The 19358-nt window shown below is 44.9% G+C and overlaps 1 protein-coding gene across 2 annotated transcripts; it reads right to left on the bottom strand.

The window, feature by feature from the left end:
- Nucleotides 1-5584: 5584 nt before the first annotated feature.
- On the bottom strand, nucleotides 5585-19087 carry sstr1b (somatostatin receptor 1b). 2 transcript variants are annotated; one of them, XM_046319836.1, is made up of 2 exons: nucleotides 18807-19087; nucleotides 5585-8496 (listed from the first exon to the last, which is right to left on the bottom strand). In XM_046319836.1, exon 2 carries the CDS (start codon nucleotides 7398-7400, stop codon nucleotides 6285-6287), a length of 1116 nt encoding a protein of 371 aa, XP_046175792.1. In that variant the 5' UTR covers nucleotides 7401-8496; nucleotides 18807-19087; the 3' UTR covers nucleotides 5585-6284. The 2 variants fall into 2 exon arrangements, with proteins under 2 accessions (XP_046175792.1, XP_046175793.1); XM_046319837.1 differs by lacking the exon at nucleotides 18807-19087 and adding an exon at nucleotides 11516-11594.
- Between the last annotated feature and the right edge of the window lie 271 nt (nucleotides 19088-19358).

The following is a 19358-nucleotide window of genomic DNA, read 5'->3' on the forward strand; positions in this document are numbered from 1 at the left end:
AGAGTCGAAATCCTTGGCCAGGTCGATGAATACGGCTGCACAGTATTGTGTTTTATCAATGGCGGATATGATATCGTTTAGGACCTTGAGCGTGGCTGAGGTGCACCTATGACCAGCTCCGAAACCAGATTGCATAGCAGAGAAGGTACAATGGGATTCGAAATGGTCGGTGTTCTGTTTGTTAACTTGACTTTCGAAGGCCTTAGAAAGGCAGGGTAGGATAGATATAGGTCTGTAACAGTTTGGGTCTAGGGTGTCTCCGACCTTTGAAGAGGGGGATGACCACTGCAGCTTTCCAATCGTTGGGGATCATAGACGATACGAAAGAGGTTGAACAGGCTAGTAATAGCGGTTACAACAATTGCAGCGGATAATTTTAGAAAAAGAGGGTCCAGATTGTCTAGCCCGGCTGATTTGTAAAGGTCCAGATTTTGTAACATGTTCAGATCATCGGCTATCTGGATTCGGGTGAAGGAGAAATGGGGGAGGTGTGGGGGTGCAGGGCTGTTCACCGGGGTAGGTAGGCCAGGTGGAAAGCATGCTTATTGAAATGCTCAGTTATCGTGGATTTATCGGTGGGGAGTGTTTCCTAGCCTCAGTGCAGTGGGCAGCTGGGAGGAGGTGCTCTTATTCTCCATGGACTTTAGTGTCCCAAAACATTTTGCAGTTTGTGCTACAGGATTCAAATTTCTGTTTGAAAAAGTTAGCTTTAGCTTTCATAACTGCCTGTGTATATTGGTTCCTAACTTCCCTGGAAAGCTTCATATCGCGGTGGCTTTTCGATTCTAATGCGGTACGCCACAGGATGTTTTTGTGCTGGTCAAGGGCAGTCAGGTCTGGAGTGAAGGACCATATCTGTTCCTGTTTCTACATTTTTTGTATGGAGCATGCTTATTTAAGATGGTGAGGAAAGCACTTTTAAAGAATAACCAGGCATCCTTTACTGACAGAATGAGGTTAATATCCTTCCAGTATACCCGAGCCAGTTGAATTAGAAAGGCCTGCGCGCTGAAGTGTTTTAGGGAGTGTTTGACAGTGATGAGGGGTGGTTGTTTGACCGTGGACCTATTATGGAAGCAGGCAATAAGGCAGTGATTGCTGAGATCCTGGTTGAAGACAGCAGAGGTGTATTTAGAGGGCAGGTTTGTCAGGATGATATCTATGAGTGTGCCCGTGTTTACGGATTTGGGGTTGTACCTGGTAGGTTCATTGATCATGTGTGTGAGAATGAGGGCATCTAGCTTAGATTGAAGGATGGCCGGGGGGTTAAGCATGTCCCAGTTTACGTCACCTGACAGTACAAGCTCTGAAGATAGATGGGGGGCAATCAATTCATATATGGTTTCCAGGGCACAGCTGGGGTCTGAAGGTAGTCTATAACAAGCAGCAACGGTGAAAGACTTGTTTCTGGAAAGGTGGATTTTTAGAAGTAGAAGCTCGAATTGTTTGGGCACAGACCTAGATAGTATGACAGAACTCTGCAGACTATTTCTGCAGTAGATTGCAACTCCGCCCCCTTCAGCAGTTCTATCTTGTCGGAAAATGTTATAGTTAGGGATGGAAATTTTAGGGTTTTTGGTGGCCTTCCTTAGCCAGGGTTCAGACACGGTTAGGACATCCGGGTTGGCAGAGTGTGCTAAAGCAGTGAATAAAACAAACTTAGTGAGGAGGCTTCTAATGTTAATATGCATGAAACCAAGGCTTTTACGGTTACAGAAGTCAATAAATGATATCGCCTGGGGAATAGGAGTGGAGATGGGGGCTACAGAGCCTGGGTTGACCTCTACATCACCAGAGGAACAGAGGAGGAGTAGGATAAGGGTACGGCTAAAGGCTATAAGAAGTGGTTGTCTAGTGCTTTTTGAAAAGAGGGTAAAAGGAGCAGGTTTCTGGGCGCGGAAGAATAGATTCAAGGCATAATGTACAGACAAGGGCATGGTAAGATGTGAATAGAGTGGTGGTAAACCTAGTCATTGAGTGACGATGAGAGAGGTTTTGTCTTTAGAGACACCATTTAAACCAGGTGAGCTCACCACATGTGGGAGGTGGAACAAAAGGGCTAGCTAAGGCATATTGAGCAGGGCTGGAGGCTCTACTGTGAAATAAGACAATAATCACTAACCAAAACAGCAATGGACAAGGCATATTGACATTGGGGAGAGGCATGCGTAGCTCATAGGGACCAGTGAATAGCTAGGCGAGCTGGAGACACGGCGATTCAGACAGTTAGCGGGCCGGTGTTAGCAGGCTAGCAGAAGGGCCTTAGGGGGACATCACAACAAAAAAGTATGTTGTAGCACCCTCGGGCGGATTACGTCGGTAGACCAGTCGTGATGGATCGGTGGCGCTCCATGTCGGCAGTAAAAGGGGTCCAGGCCAATTGGCAAAATAGGTATTGTAGCCCAAGGAGTGGCTGAAGGACCTCTTCAGCTAGCCGGGAGATGGGCCTAGCACAAGGCTAGTTCCATGCTAACTGTTGCTTGCTTCGGGACAGAGACGTTAGCCAGGAGGAGCCACTTGGATAGCAGCTAGCTAGCTGTGATGATCCAGGTGAAAAGGTTCAGAGCTTGCGGTAGGAATCCGGAGATTTGGAGATTTGATGGAGAAAAAGCAGTCCGGTATGCGCTGGGTTGAATCACGCTGTGCAGACTGGCAGGAGTTAACCGGGTTAAGGTTAGCTGATGACCGCTAGCAGTGGCTAACTGACTACTAGCTAGTAGCTAGCTAGCTCTCTAGCTTCTGTTGGGGGTTCTGGTTCGTGTTAATGGACAGTCCAGCAGGCATCGACTGTGTAGCCGAGTGATCATAGGGCCCAATGAGCAGCAGTAGATGAAACTGGGAACAGTTCGGTAGTCGTTTACTACGTTGAGCGAGCAGTAGACACGGCGTTCAGGCAGATAGCATGCCGGGGCTAGCAAATGGATCATCACCAAACATCCACGACGCAGAGGCCGGTTGAGAGCACATTGGCCGAGTTACGTCAGCAGCCTACATTTTGCATTTATTCCTTTCAGTTGACCTTTCCTCCCTCTGTCACGTCCCTTTGTGGTTTTTCCTGACGGTCGCTAGAATTAGTGGATCACATTAGGCTAACGTTGTGCAATAATTTGGGACATATTTCCTATTTGAATCATTATGGTACTCAGCCAACATGTGGCAGTTCAAACCTGGAGCCTAGATCATGGTCATACAACTTGTCATACAGTCCCATGATTAGTGAGGATTAATGTAGATTTATAGAACTATTGTTCAACCCCTATTGTACACTTTTCCCCACCTTCCAATATTTAAAGGATTGAACTTAGATATGGCAACTTTCAGGATGAATCAAACCCCTTTATTTTCGATTAATCAATTTGCTTTGTGTTTAAAGGCTCTTAGGATTCATACAAACTTTCTTAACACTAAACTCTACCTAAATAATATACAAGTGTATTTTTAACTCTGAAACAGAGACGAATATGCATATATTTAGATGGATTTCTTTCATTGAGGCCTATATTCTGAATCGTTCTCTCCATACATTCATACACCCCATTCTTTCTACAGACTTTCTTTGAATTTTAGTTTAGAGCAGATATTTAACAGTTCTTAGAAAACGTGGTCACATAAATATTGAGGTTAAGATTTTACCATAATTCCATTACCAAAGTTTACATCAGCACAGTTCTTCCACTAAATTCATTTTTGTAAATTATTCAGTGTAAATTGTAAAAAAAAAAAAAACGATATTTTTTTTGTTAAACTTTGAAATCAATATTTTTTGTTTGGCATACATTTTAAAGTGAAAAAACTGAGAGAAAAACCTATTTCCGTTTCCTTCCGTTACCGTTGAATTGCCCATATTCGTTTTAAACCCATATTTTTCTGAAAGACTCAAAATTCCTAAAATGTGAAAACATTCACTAACAAAATCAACGATGCTGATAATCCTAAAGTTGTTTTGATGAAGTTTATCTTTATTAATTGATTATTTCAATTGATTGAGACATGCAGTTCTTATGTAGTCTACTTCACATTCTATTACACAGTGTGACATGGAAACTGTAAGAGCACCGTGAGAGCACTCTGAACATGATGTGCATTTGATTCGTTTTTTTTTTTCAATTTGTTACTCTGCTCGTTGTTATCCACTTTTATTGTAGATCAGTGTCTAACATATGGTACGTTGCCATAAAACTAGCACGTGGACCCTGCTTGGTCTCCCTCTCATAGATTCATCATAAATGTATTGGGCGTAGTCCTGAAGTAGTCATTAACGATCATTACATGTAATAGCTCTGGGTCAAGTTATGACTTAACGACCAGAAGTTTTTCCTAGTCGGGTCACATGGCTTGGAAAAACTCCAATGCCCTAGTCATAATTCATCATGTGGGTCAGTTTTTCCTGATCATTTGACCAGGCCCTAGTCAGGCCCTAGTCAGGCCCTAGTCAAAACCTCTGTAAAATTGTCAAAAACATGAAGCAGAGCATTTTGTAGGGTCTTATTATGACAGAACACGCAGATGAAGAGTCGCTGCGGTGCTTGTCCAAAACACAGAGGCACGTTATTTACAGTCGTTCCAATCAAAGCTGCTCTCATTGAATCAATGCTGCTCTCATTGAATTTAAAGTGTGTGTGTGTGTGCTCATTTTTATTTAACCTTTATTTAACTCGGCAAGTCAACATAATAATATAAGAACTAAACCTTATTTAGAATGACGTCCTACCAAAATGCGTGAGGACGTGAGGACGAGGCTCTGCTCTGCTGTCATGGCTAAACTAGATCAGATGCAGTGATATTACCTGTTGGAGGGAGGAGATAGCGTTTACGCGGATGGAGCTTCCTGATTGGCCAGGTCGACCTGTGGTCTGTACCTCACAGGGTTAATAGCCAGACACAATCTCATTAATTCATTGTGCCATCTCCACGGCGATATCGTTCCATAAGCGATGTGAGGCAAATCGATTGGACAGATAATATGGGATCGTTTAAGCCTCAAGCCTGTTATCCATTATAATCATAGAACGGTCTGTGACGACAGGCGTTGCATGCCTTCATTTGCCCCTGTGGCCAATTCAGTATTCACAATCACTGTATAATGTGGAACAGGCATTTTTCACTTCTTTCTACCCCATACCTGTGTTGTGTCAGTAGGAATGTTATCTTGCTGCAGAGTTGTGGGCGACACCATCTGTGAGTATCTGTCAGAGGCAGTGTGTGTGTGTGTGTGTGTGTGTGTGTGTGTGTGTGTGTGTGTGTGTGTGTGTGTGTGTGTGTGTGTGTGTGTGTGTGTGTGTGTGTGTGTGTGTGTGTGTGTGTGTGTGTGTGTGTGTGTGTGTGTGTGTGTGTGTGTGTGTGTGTGTGTGTGTGTGTGTGTGTGTGTGTGTGTGTGTCAGAGGAGCGTTGTGCCTCACGAAGCCCATGTGAAAAATTATCACAACTGCTTTCTAAGCTGACTGACTGCAGTTCCTTTGGGGAAAAAATGTGGAGAGTATTTTTCTGTGCTACTGACAGAGTTTGAATGTCAAAACCATCAGTGAACCGTTCTTTTCAAAACACGATCACCACACTTCCAAATGAAACATTTATTTCAGCTTGGCTATTTACAGTTGTCCCTTTGGGCTGCTTGCATGAATGTGTTTGAGCAAGTGAAAGCAACAGAGAGAACACAGCAGCACTCAACAAAGACGTTGGGCATTAATGCTTTACAACCCCTATGATTCAGACTTGACTTCTGTGGCAAATGTATGATTCTGCCAATTATTCAATTATTGCCCATGTACTTAAGCATAGGCAGTTTCGGCTTATCATCCAACCCCAAATAAATAAATACATAATTACATATATAGCATATACAGTACAATAAATAGGATTACAGACAGAAGGGCATAGGTCAAACAAACACATGTGCTCTAAACTCCGGGTAAAAGACCAAGTCAAAATGATAAACTTGTCATAGCTGCACCACCTCAGTATGAGAAACCTCATTTGACTTGGCTTGTAGTCAGTCAACCATCACACTGACATCTAGCATCTCTAATTTGTGCATACAACCTCCTGTGCTACACAGTCAAATAATGCTCTTTATCCAGCGGGAAAAACAAAGCCCATATGATTGTCACACTTCAGAGCAGCAGGGAGTATGTGAACATCTACTTTATTTTCAAAGACACGTGTCGTTCTCATCAACCACGGGCCTCACTCATTGTTCATGTGTGGTGTCATTCGTTGTCATACGTTGCTATCCCATCATTCGCCGTGTGGCATTGTGTTTTATCATCGACAGCTATTGACTCCAGTCACAGTGTAGTCGTGCGTGACGTGCATGTCCCATTCCGGAACACCATACCAGATGCCAGACATTCCTTAGGGAAGTCTTTCTGTCCATTGGTGGCCTGTCTCTTCAGAGCTACGGCACGGTAGTCCACCTGTTCTCCATCCAGCCCAGACTCCAGCCAACGGAAACACACAATCCTCTGGAACGACCGCCGGAAGTTATCGGACACGAAGCCGTAGAGGATGGGGTTGGCGCCGCTGTTGGCGTAACTCAGGATGACAAAGAGCTGGGTTACCATGGCGTCCGGGGGGCGGTGGAACACGCTGACCAGCTGGACGATGTAGAAGGGCATCCAGCAGAGCACGAAGACCGCCACAATGCACAACACCATCCGCGTGATCTTTTTCTCCGAGCGCCTTCGCTGCAGCCAACCGGCTTTGAGCCCGACCGCACGCATGCGCGCCACCATCAGGCAGTAGCAGAGGCAGATAGCACCTACAGGAAGCAGGAAGCCGAGCAGGAAGGTGTACACCACGAACGCCACTGACCATGCAGCCTCAGGCCACAGGAAGTTGCAGTCCACGCCGCCGTCCTGCGCCGGGACCGTGTCAGCAAAGATGATGATGGGGAGGATGACGAGGAGCGAGAGGCCCCACACGCAGACGTTGACCACCTTTGCCACGGTGGGACGGCGGTAGCGGGCAGCCTTGATAGGGTGAACCACGGCCACATATCGATCCACGCTCAACACCGTCAGACAGAAGATAGATGTAAACATGTTGATGCCGTCCACGCTCAACACCAGACGGCACATGAGCGAGCCAAACGGCCAATGACGTACAGCCGCTGAAGTCGCCAAGAACGGAACACTCAACATAAACAGTTCATCTGCAATTGCCAGATTTAATATATAAATATTGGTGGCAGTTTTCATCTTGGCGTATTTGAGGATGACATAGATGACCATGGCATTGCCTGTAAGACCCACACAGCAGACCAGTGCGTAGATGGAGGGGATGATGATCTTACTGGCATCAAGTTCCTGCTCGTAGTCCTCATAGTCTAGGCTGGAGTTGTAGGGGAGGCCGGTGGGGTATTCTGGGTAGTCACCGGACCGGTTGGTGGCCATGTTTTCCATTTGACCAGTTTACCTCAGTTTTTGCCTCTCCTAGGCCCCTTGGAACTAAGATGCGACTTCGTGTGTATGTTTTCCTATTCAGTCCAGTCTGTCATACCTACTGATTTGAGTCTCTCAGTCCCATTATAGAATATAGTACTCTTCTCAATGCTCTTAGCTGGCTCTCTGTTAACACCAAAGTGTTGCTTTAGTGTAATGTATCATTGATCTCTGATAAACCCCTTTCATAATTGGTTCAAAAAGAATGGATAGAGCAGTTTTTCTCACTATGGAACCCTAAAGTTCACTTCTGCTTTTTTCAGATTTTCTGGTGTTAATAGCTAAAGTGTCATTGACTTCCGTTATATTCCTTTGATAAATGGGTCAAAAAGGAGTGATGAAAGAGCAGTGGGAGCATGAAAGATCCTCATTTTTGTAGAGGTGCAGCTCTGAAGAGACAGGAGGGAATGTAATGTCTGTAAAGTGTTTTTCTCCAATCTCACGGTCCACATGCAACATAGAGGGGGTTAACCTAAACCAAATCAGAGTCCTTGAGTTTCTCAATTCTCATGTTGCTCTGTTTCTCATGGATTTCTCATTATAAAGCCCAGCCTTGGTAGTTTCTACTCTCCACTGACTGAAGCAATTTGATCCACAGATGAATTCTTGGCAGCCAAATGTTCATTCACAAATAAACTCACATCTTATTACCCATCTGTTTGCAGGTGGTGAAATCAGGGCGAGGTTTCTGGGTCTCATTCAAACACAAGGAACCTCGCCAAGGGAGAACATTCATTTCTCTTGATTAGAATGTCCTATTGGAAGAAATTGGACCTGGAGTGGTTGGGAGTTGCCCTGTTCTGTCTGGTTTATCCCAGCTAGTCGAATGGCATACTCATCAGGAGTGGTCTTTGGTAAGAGGTGCTGTGGGGAATTCTACACTTTCACCATTCCATGTTTCTGTTCCTGTGGTGATAGAGGGGAGCGGGTTCTCACGTGTGGTCATTCAGTCGCTACACCCCGGCTGAACAAGTACATGACAATTCCTGGCTTTGATATGAGCTCATCCCCGGGATACGTGTACACTCCCATTTTCTTTGAGTTGGCTCCAGGATGCCTGTAAGAAAACACAAAAGAGCAATCACTTGTTTATTCTCTAAAGGAACTCCGAACAAAACATGAGAAGATCTCTGGCTCTAAGAACGCTGGGTTTTCACGAGAGGTAGCTATCACGTGTCAATGGCAATTAATGGCATTGTTTGTTCTTTCCATTCATGTTTCGCTTGCAGCTTGTGATTAATTTGAAAGACAAGTCTTTTCCTTCGATAGCTGATTAAATACTGAGGCGTGGCGGTCTCTCTGCACCTGAACGGACCGGAAACTAGGATTCCACTTCGCCTCCGTATTCCCCAGATGTGACACCAGCATGACATTCAAAAATAATTCCCTGTTGTGTTTGTACAAAATGAAAAAGGTTCCAGCAGAAATGGCATGAGTGGGGGAATACATCTGCCACATGTATCGCCTGGCTTGTTAGTATGTGAGTGTGTGAGTGAACCTATGCAAGGTCACTGCTCTCCTCGTCCAATTACAGCCGAACGCGAGAGGCAGAGACACACCTTTGACACTTATTTACTTTCTGACAATGAGCAAACATCTAAGGTTGAAAAGAAAGGCAAAAAATAAAACAGTTGAGATGTTCGCGGCAAGAGAAAAGGAGAAAAATATGGGAATATGGACTGAACAAACACCCTCTCCGCCTCCTTCTCTCTCCATCCTCCTTTCCATCCCTCCCCTCCATCCTCCAACTAACAGAACATAAAAAAACGGGCCCAGTCTACAGAAAGCAGGAAGCTAATTGCATTCGTGGCTGGAATAAGAAATGCTGTTTGAATGCCAGTTTACCTCTGTTACGGTAGTTAGGGGAGGGGGCAATCATGGTTCATCTAAAAGTCAACTGAAAGCACTGTGAGTAGAATAAATAAATATAGATAAATGTGCCGTTTAGTAGACACAGAATACCACAGAATTACCGAAAGTAAAGCAGTGAGATAGCACAACACTACGAAATGTGTAAACAATGTGTCTGATATGTCCAGGAGCGTGAACCGCATGGATATTGTGATTGTGTCACCTGTTGCGGCTTTAAAGCTGAAGCTATATACCGAGTATACAAAAGATTAGGAACACTGGCTCTTTCCATGACAGGCTGACCAGGTGAATCCAGGTGAAAGCTATGATCCCTTATTGATGTCAATCGGTGTAGATGAAGGGGAGGAGACAGGTTAAAGAATGCTTTTTAAGCCTTGATACAATTGAGACATGGATTGCGTAAGATCTAAGTGCTTCTGAACGGGGGTATGTTAGTAGGTGTCTGGCGCATTGGTTTGTGTCAAGAACTGCAACGCTGCTGGGTTTTTGGCGCTCAACAGTGTATCAAGAGTGGTCCACCAAACGACATCCAAAGTAAGGGGTGCAACTCAATATTAGGAAGGTGTGCCTAATACTTGGTATACTCACTGTACATCTGCTGTGTGCGTGTGTGAGACTGCGTGTGACACTGCGTTTTGTATGTGTGTGTGTGTGTGTGTGTGTGTGTGTGCGTGCGTGCGTGCGTGCGTGCGTGCGTGCGTGCGTGCGTGTGTGTGTGTGTGTGTGTGTGTGTGTGTGTATATATTTAGGTGTCTACCTATTTATGACTGTCTAGTGTCTGTGTGAGTGGCAGGGAGAGAAGGATCAGGACAGATAAGAAGAGAGCATAAACACTGGGGCTTGTTATATTGCTGATCTTTATCACCAACTGTCTCAAATCATTTATTGTTTATTTTAGTGTCACCTTCTTCCCTTCCGTGTTGCCTGAGTCATGGTGCCAATTTGTCACCGGTGATGATATCTACTCAATGTGGTGCTAGACTGTCGAGCCTGCTTAATTAACAGGGTTGAGCAGAAGGTATAGGGTGAAGTTGCCCCTAGACTGATTTCAAATTAGTACGTTATTTTTAATCTAATAGTTAAGGTTAGGATTTGGGCAGGGCAATCTAATCTTGTACCCACAGCGGAGTGGTAGAACATGATGCACTGTCTGGGAAGAAGCATAGATATAGGTTAACTAGAACAGGACATGAAATAATTAAGATCTTGGATTAGCAATAGAGGCTCTACTCTCTTAGAGAAAAAGGGTTACAAAAGGGTTCTACGGCTGTCCTAATAGGGGAACCCATTTTTGGTTCCAGATAGAACCCTTTTTGGTTTCAGGGAGAACTATTTTGGGTTCCAAGTAGAACCCTATGTGTAAAAGTATTCTACCTGGAACCAAAATATTTTTAGCTGGATCCAAAAGGGGTTCTTCAAAGGGTTCTCCTATGGGGACAGCTGATGAACCCTTTTTGGTTCCAGATAGCACCAGAGTGTATTTCTTCTAAGGGTGTATGTAGGGCTTTGAAGGGGAAGACTGACGTCAAGCGCTCGAAAGCTAAGAGAGTTTTTATGCCGAGCTTGTTCTCTGAACACTCAGCAAGACAGATGTTGATGAATGTAGGAGAGGAGAGAGTGAGGGGAGACAGACAGCTGGAGAAGAGAGGATAAGAAGCCTGCGTCGAGCAATGATAGAAGACAGAGAGCGAGAGAGAGAGAGAGAGAGCGAGAGAGAAAAAGAAAGCGAGCGAGCGAGAGAAAACACAGAGAAAAATAGAGAGAGGGTGAGATTAAAACAGCAGGAGAAATACACATGCAAATGGTGTAAATGCATGAGGGAGAGGGCAGAGAGAGAGAGAAAGGCTGAGCAAGAGAAAGCCAGCAAGAGCGAGACAAACAGCAGTACAGAATGACATGCAAAGGATCTTTTTTTCATGAGGGAAAGAGAAAGGCTGTGAGAGAGAGAATGAGAGAAAGAGAGCAAGAAATTAACAGCATCAGGTCCCAGCTGGACAATATCTCACATGCTGTAGAACCCAAAGTGGATTAAACCCCAAGCTCTGAGACACGATAGTAGAGGGCCACAGTTAGACAAGGGCTTCAACACTATTACTGATGACAAATAGAACTCAGAGACTCTCCTGCTACACTGGGGTCGACACAAAGTCATGCATCTACTACCTTATTGCAAAAAAGAATTTCTCTCCTGCTGTTTCTCTCACCTCATCTCTCTTCCCCTGCTCTTCCATCCGTCTCCCTGTTCCTCTATTTCTTCCAACACTCAATTTCTCTCCCCGTTTCCTTCGTCTCGTTCTTTCCTCCCTCTCTCTCTCTCTCTCTCTCTCTCTCTCTCTCTCTCTCTCTCTCTCTCTCTCTCTCTCTCTCTCTCTCTCTCTCTCTCTCTCTCTCTCTCTCTCTCTCTCTCTCTCTCTGTGTGTCAAAGCAGAGTGACGCTGCTCCCGAAATGGGAAGTTCAATCCACCTTGACTCCCAGGAGATGGGGCGGTAGAATCCCTCAGTAGCACTGATCTCTGATTGTGTCCATCGGAGTGTGCTAAAAATGACCACCTTTGAAGTTGACAGGCAATGTGATGGTATTTTATGTTCCCGTATGGACATTGTATTATCATAAACTATCTGAAAGGCAGTGCAGGATTTGTCAATGGCCAGCTGGTCAAGACACAGCACAGATGATACAAATATACCAATACCGTCAAAGTCCATGTTGATCTTTCATTGAGCAGCACATCGTTAGTCATGTCTATAGTGCTTTTGAAATGCTAAATGAGTTGTGTGACACAAACACACACACACACACACACTGGTTCATTACCATACCTCCATAGCAGCTCTAAAGGCTTATTTCCTTTCGCGTCCTGCATAATTCTATTTGCTTTGGAAAATAAATGCTACAGAAGGTCATATCTCCTGCTTTAATGATTTCCCCCTGTCATTTTTGTTCTCCTACTACTCAATTTAGGACCAAATTGGCTTCTAGCCACATCATGGTAGTACATACAAAATTGCTCCTTCATAAATGTTCCCTGTATTTTGTTATAATCAGGTGGGCAGATTACAAAGTAGTGGGGAAAACGAACTGCGGGGAGAAAATGACTATATTAAGGGACCTTCATTTGTACACGCCGCATGGTTCCACTGGCTTAAGGTACTCTGTGAGCCGCGGGCCTTTTCTCATCTCATGTACAATATCTGCATTTCACAACACAGAAAAGTGCTGTGAATCAATATAGAAAAAAAGCTCAGCCTCCCGAGTGGCGCAGTGGTCTGAGGCTAGCTGTGCCACTAGAGATTCTGGGTTCGAGTCGGGTCGGGCGCAGTGGTCTAAGGCTAGCTGTGCCACTAGAGATACTGGGTTCGAGTCGGGTCGGGCGCAGTGGTCTAAGGCTAGCTGTGCCACTAGAGATTCCGGGTTCGAGTCGGGTCGGGCGCAGTGGTCTGAGGCTAGCTGTGCCACTAGAGATTCCGGGTTCGAGTCGGGTCGGGCGCAGTAGTCTAAGGCTAGCTGTGCCACTAGAGATTCCGGGTTCGAGTCGGGTCGGGCGCAGTGGTCTAAGGCTAGCTGTGCCACTAGAGATTCCGGGTTCGAGTCGGGTCGGGCGCAGTGGTCTAAGGCTAGCTGTGCCACTAGAGATTCCGGGTTCGAGTCGGGTCGGGCGCAGTGGTCTAAGGCTAGCTGTGCCACTAGAGATTCCGGGTTCGAGTCGGGTCGGGCGCAGTGGTCTAAGGCTAGCTGTGACACTAGAGATTCCGGGTTCGAGTCGGGTCGGGCGCAGTGGTCTAAGGCTAGCTGTGCCACTAGAGATTCCGGGTTCGAGTCGGGTCGGGCGCAGTGGTCTAAGGCTAGCTGTGCCACTAGAGATTCTGGGTTCGAGTCGGGTCGGGCGCAGTGGTCTAAGGCTAGCTGTGCCACTAGAGATTCTCGGGTCGGGCCACTAGCTGTGCCACTAGAGATTCCGGGTTCGAGTCGGGTCGGGCGCAGTGGTCTAAGGCTAGCTGTGCCACTAGAGATTCCGGGTTCGAGTCGGGTCGGGCGCAGTGGTCTAAGGCTAGCTGTGCCACTAGAGATTCCGGGTTCGAGTTGGGTCGGGCGCAGTGGTCTAAGGCTAGCTGTGCCACTAGAGATTCCGGGTTCGAGTCGGGTCGGGCGCAGTGGTCTAAGGCTAGCTGTGCCACTAGAGATTCCGGGTTCGAGTCGGGTCGGGCGCAGTGGTCTAAGGCTAGCTGTGCCACTAGAGATTCCGGGTTCGAGTCGGGTCGGGCGCAGTGGTCTAAGGCTAGCTGTGCCACTAGAGATTCCGGGTTCGAGTCGGGTCGGGCGCAGTGGTCTAAGGCTAGCTGTGCCACTAGAGATTCCGGGTTCGAGTCGGGCCGGGCGCAGTGCACGCTGACACGGTCGTATGGTGTATGGTATTTCCCCCGAGTCCGGACAGGAGTTGCAGCGATGAGACAAGACTGTAACTACCAATCGGATACCGTGAAATTGGGGAGAAAAAAGGGTTAAAAAAAAATGAATATAATAATAATTATTATATTAAATACTAAATAAAATCTCAGTCAGGTCACTGGCGTAACGCAGTTTCTCTGGACCCCCGCAAGGTCGTAGTTCATCCCCCCCCACTATAGACGATAATCTGTTTGCATCTGCCAATTTATTGTCTGTCCAGACGACCTGTCCCCAGAGCTTCCGATACAGTTCATCTCTTTCTGTAATATGTTGATGCCGCCAATTAAGGAGAATGAGAGGCTCAATAGAAGATGTTGCAGAACTGTTGTAGTTGAATCTCTTCTGCCCAGGGTCCCTGATGTCGCTGCGGCAATCAAGCTGTTCTTACCATCGATGCAACTGTCGCTTCTGAGGAGAGATTGTTTTCTAAACTAAAACTCATAAAGAACTACTTATTCAGCATTAGGCTCTCGGTCTGATATGCGCATTTGATCACTTGAGTAAACTCCACTCACTGCCCCTGCGTCGGCGTAGCCTTGACCACAACATTTGTGGACCGATATCTCCTTATATATATATTCAATTCATTTTTTTTAATTTAATTTATGATAATTTCAAGGCCTGAGGCACTTTTCCAGTCACATTCCCAAAGTCCCTCAAAAAACACGTAGCTTACTTGTAGATAAGGTTTGTGAATGACTTTTTAACGGCTTACTGTGTCCGGTACTCTCTCTACAGTGTTTGAAGGAAGTGGAATCGATGTAAACACTATCCTCTGATGTCTTTACAGAGCAATCAGAAAGGGAGAAATACATGGCGTGAGAAAGCCTCTCTGACATTGTATTATTTCATAGAAGTCTGTTTGCGGGCGTGTGTCTGTGTGTTTAGAAGTGCATGTCTGTGCACGCGCCCGCATCCTTTGTGCTGCTGGTTGGCGATCAGGGTCTTGACAAGGAAATTGCATTCTCTCCCTCATCCCGCCGTCGAATGACAAGCGCTAAGAAGACAATGAAAGGGAGCCGGAGAGCACACGCTGTCCTCCTTCCTGTTATACATGCTTTTATTCTAATAGGCCGGTGACAAGTTGAAGTCTTGAAATGGAGACAGGCGCACCACATTACATCACATTTACATGACAACATGAGACATAGTCGTTGAAGTGGAACTGGTCTCTCTCACAGTGAAGTATTGGCTTAATCCTATTTTCTTAATTCTCATTGTTCTTATTGGTCTGGAGCATATCCCCATCCACAAGGGAAGAGTTGTCACATGACATGCAGGTCGGTGGTTCATTTGCAAGACTCCACGTGTATAAACGCAAAGTATCTTTTTCAATGCGTTATTTTTGGGGGTATTTATCATTACTATAGTCTAATTGAAATATAACTGAATTCTTGATTGAATTGTGAGAGATGTGGTTGACATTTTTGGCAAAAATCTTGGACCGCCAAGGTCAATTCCAATTCCTCTCTGTCTTCAATTGCGTTACATACTGAAATGACTTTGACATTCTTTTGGGCTGTACATTTTCTTGATTTCATATTTTGGTGCAGTGGCACCTTCATTTGATGACAAACATGACATTTAACCTTGCTAACCAACCACATATTATGTACTGTAGTTAGGCAAATAGAGAAGCTATATACCGTCAAGTTGATGGTCTGAGAAGGGTACCTTCAATATATACGTAGCTATACAGGTCTCTGATCAGAGCATTTCATAACTGCGTAAGTAAAGTTAAAAAATATTTCAAAAAACAAACACTATATGCAGGTCTCACTCACTAATTTTAAGTAATATCTATGCGCACGACATCATGGATTTTTCTAGGAGTAAGACACTGTAGCTTGAGCCTGTCTTGCTGTTTGAGCTGCTGTCTATCTACAATGTCCTGTACACCGTTACCCAGTCAAGCTCTTCACTCCACAGCATGGCTGTCTTTCACAGACCCGTATATTACTGTCACTGATTCAGCTCCTCACTGACGACGCTCGCACCATATCAAACTTACCCACACAGTATCAAATACCACAGACTTCCGTAGACTCACTCTAATGTCACAGAGCTCAAACTCAGTATCGTACACCATAGATTCACTGTCATGTCACAGGAACCAAACTCAACACGAGCAGCCCTACGTTACAAACTACAGTTCTGTCATAAACCATGAATCAGACATAATAATGTAGACATTATTATTATAGACATAGACACTAACAGTAAATTATCAGTAGCCATATTGTTTCATGTTTACAGACCACAAACTCACGATCACTGGCCACAGGTATACGTGGTGTAGATCATCAGTCTCATAATCATATTACATAGTCCATGGACCATAACTTCCCCATATCCAGGCTCACTATCAGAACCCATGCAGGTTCAGTCTTAGCCTTGGAACTACGTCCGCAATCATTCATATAATCAACCGCCCACAGAGCTACTGTGGGCTACATAATGTCTGCATGATCATGCGCTATGATGTGGACACTCCCCTTTTGGATTGTGCCTGCTAGTGTTCATCATATCAAGGATGTGCCTACGGAAATAAGTAACCCCCACCATGTTATACAATGGGGACAGCTCCTCTGTTGTTGAGTGAGCTAGTATTGCACAGTGCACCTAATCAATCAATAACTGTGAGACATCAATTGATCAATTATCTTAAAATAGTACATTTCTGGTTCAGTTGCAAAGGGGCATTTAAGCAGCCTACGGAATGTACATCCAAATGAAAGGATCCACTTAGCTGTGAGTAAATTAAATAATGGATAGTATATGAGAATACAGATAAATATTCAACGAAATAGACTCATAGAGTATTTTTAACCTTTCGCCTCCTCTCTTTCTCTCTCTCTCTCTCTCTCTCTCTCTCTCTCTCTCTCTCTCTCTCTCTCTCTCTCTCTCTCTCTCTCTCTCTGTCTGTCTGTCTGTCTGTCTTTCTCTCTCTGTGTCTCTGTCTCTCTCTCCCTCTGTCTGTCTCTCTCTCTCTCTCTCTCTCTCTCTCTCTCTCTCTCTCTCTCTCTCTCTCTCTCTCTCTCTCTCTCTCCGTCTCTCTCTCTCTCTCTCTCTCTCTCTCTCTCTCTCTCTCTCTCTCTCTCTCTCTCTCTCTCTCTCTCTCTCTCTCTCTCTCTCTCTCTCTCTCTCTCTCTGTCTGTCTCTCTCTCTGTGTCTCTGTGTCTCTCTCTCTCTCTCTCTCTCTCTCTCTCTCTCTCTCTCTCTCTGTCTGTCTCTCTCTCTCTCTGTGTCTCTGTCTCTATCTCTCTCTCTGTCTGTCTCCCTCCCTCTCTCTCTCTCTCTCTCTCTCTCTCTCTCTCTCTCTCTCTCTCTCTCTCTCTCTCTCTCTCTCTCTCTCTCTCTCTCTCTCTCTCTCTCTCTCTGTCTGTCTCTCTCTCTGTGTCTCTGTGTCTCTCTCTCTCTCTCTCTCTGTCTGTCTCCCTCTCTCTCTCTCTCTCTCTCTCTCTCTCTCTCTCTCTCTCTCTCTCTCTCTCTCTCTCTCTCTCTCTCTCTCTCTCTCTCTCGCTCACTTCTCCTCCCTTTTTGAAAGCATCCCTCTGACGTGGTGTAGATTGTCCAGAATCACTTGAAGGATTTTGAATAATTCATTATTCAAATAAATAAACAATTTGCTTATTTGGCCCAGTCCATAACTAGCGTCACAGTAGGGACACGATAACATGAAGGGGCCACTCCATATGTGAAATAGGCATGACCACTTCTCTGTCAACAGTCTTCTGATTGGTTGAGTGTCTGATTCGGTTCCCGTGTCTGGGTAATGCAGCAGTACTAGCCTTGACCATTCACATGTGTTGGGTATTGGTACATCCATTTATCATGATGTCACGTGCATCGGAGAGGCTGACGACATGTCATCATTAATGGATTTATTTGACTGATCGATCATGGATTTTTTTTGCAGATGAGAATAGCACATGCTATGAATTTTCTGTTTTTATGATAATGTTTGTCTGTGTTATGAAATGTTTATTGTAGGGACAAGAACATGGGGGGTGAGGGGGGGGGATTGTTCTCATTACCTAATTATTTCAGTCCTAATGAACAAACCAAATGGCCATCATTTGCATTTAATTTGTGTGTGCGGGTGTTACTGTCAACATCGTCAACAACATTGTTGCCATCTGGAATAATCATATATTAAACTGTATTGACAGCTACAGAAAAGCGAATTAACTGTTTCCTTTTGTCTGGTGTAACTAGATCAGGGTGGGAAAGGATATTTTTGTTCCACCATCCGCAGGGGCTCGTGGATGCCCAAATTCTACCAGTCACTACAAAGTTTTACCAGCTACATCTTCCACCCTAAAAGAAATCCATCATTATGATAAATCACAGAAAACACATGCTCATGTTTTGTAATATTAAAACAACGTTAATTGAGTGGTTTGGAAATTGAATGAAAGTGATTTCAAAGAACAACACAGAATATGACAGACAGACAGTAGTGGAAATCATACTGTGTTTTATACCTTTTCCAGCGGGCAAGGTCACGATATGACATAATATGACATGGCGGCTTGGTGTTTGCATCACTTGCGGGTTTGTGTTTGCACAGGAATATGTTAATGCATGCATCTCCCTTTTATGTGATGACTATCATTGCATCATATTGACAGTTCTCTGTATAATTCTACTATAACCATACAGAAAACATCTTACAATTGTTGACTGTTAAAGCATCATATTAATAAAAGTACCAAACTGTATTTAAATCCTCCCTCCCTACATTGATAATGATTTAAACCTGCTGATTTATACTATTTACACATGCCTGATTACATGCATCCTTCATCCTTATCTTGTCCTGAACGTTCCAGTTTTCACTCGTAAGATCTGATCAAAAATAGTTCACAGTGCGTGTTTTAATAATCTTCATCTGTCAAGAAAATGTGGGCACAATCAGAATGATGAGGACAAACTATGCATGTTAGAACCAGGTATAAACGTGGCTATAGTGTATATACATAATGCAACTGCAATATACTGTACTTCTAGTATTTTCCTGGAAGCATAAGAGAAGAGAGACTCACCGTATCCAGGTAGCTGAGCACTGTCAGAGTCCCATCCCAGTCAGCCTGTTCAAGTCACTGATGGAGATGAGGGAGAGGGAATACAGAAAGAGGAAAAAACTCCTCTCCTCCGTTCTCTTGTTCTCGCTCTCCAGTGATGGATAAGAAGGTGGAAGACCTGTGGAGAAGTGTGTCTTCACTCTCACTCCGTCCATTAGCCGCTATCCTCAGTCGCTGTTTCGGTCTCCAGCGCTCTCCCCTCTCTCTCGTTTTCTCTCTGTGGATCTCGTAGCTTACGTACTAACATGCTCTACTCTCTGTCTCTGTCTCTCTCTCTCTCTTACCATCCCCCAAGTCACTACACAGTTATCTCTGTCGCTCTTTCCCACACACAATTGTTTATGTGTCGGGGGGCTAGGGTGAGTCTGTTATGGTGTAATTGTCCTGTCTTATACGGTGTCCTGTGGGAATTTAAGTATGCTCCCTCTAATTATTTTTCTCTCCCTCTCCCTCCCCTCCCGGAGAACCTGAGCCCTGGGACCTTGCCTCGGGACTACCTGGCCTGAAGAGTCC

This window comes from Oncorhynchus gorbuscha, linkage group LG21 (assembly GCF_021184085.1).
Source record: "Oncorhynchus gorbuscha isolate QuinsamMale2020 ecotype Even-year linkage group LG21, OgorEven_v1.0, whole genome shotgun sequence".
Lineage (NCBI taxonomy): Eukaryota > Metazoa > Chordata > Actinopteri > Salmoniformes > Salmonidae > Oncorhynchus > Oncorhynchus gorbuscha.

Excerpts from the sequence above, each read along its gene's own strand:
- sstr1b (XM_046319836.1), bottom strand. The coding sequence starts at position 7,400 with ATGGAAAACATGGCCACCAACCGGTCCGGTGACTACCCAGAATACCCC.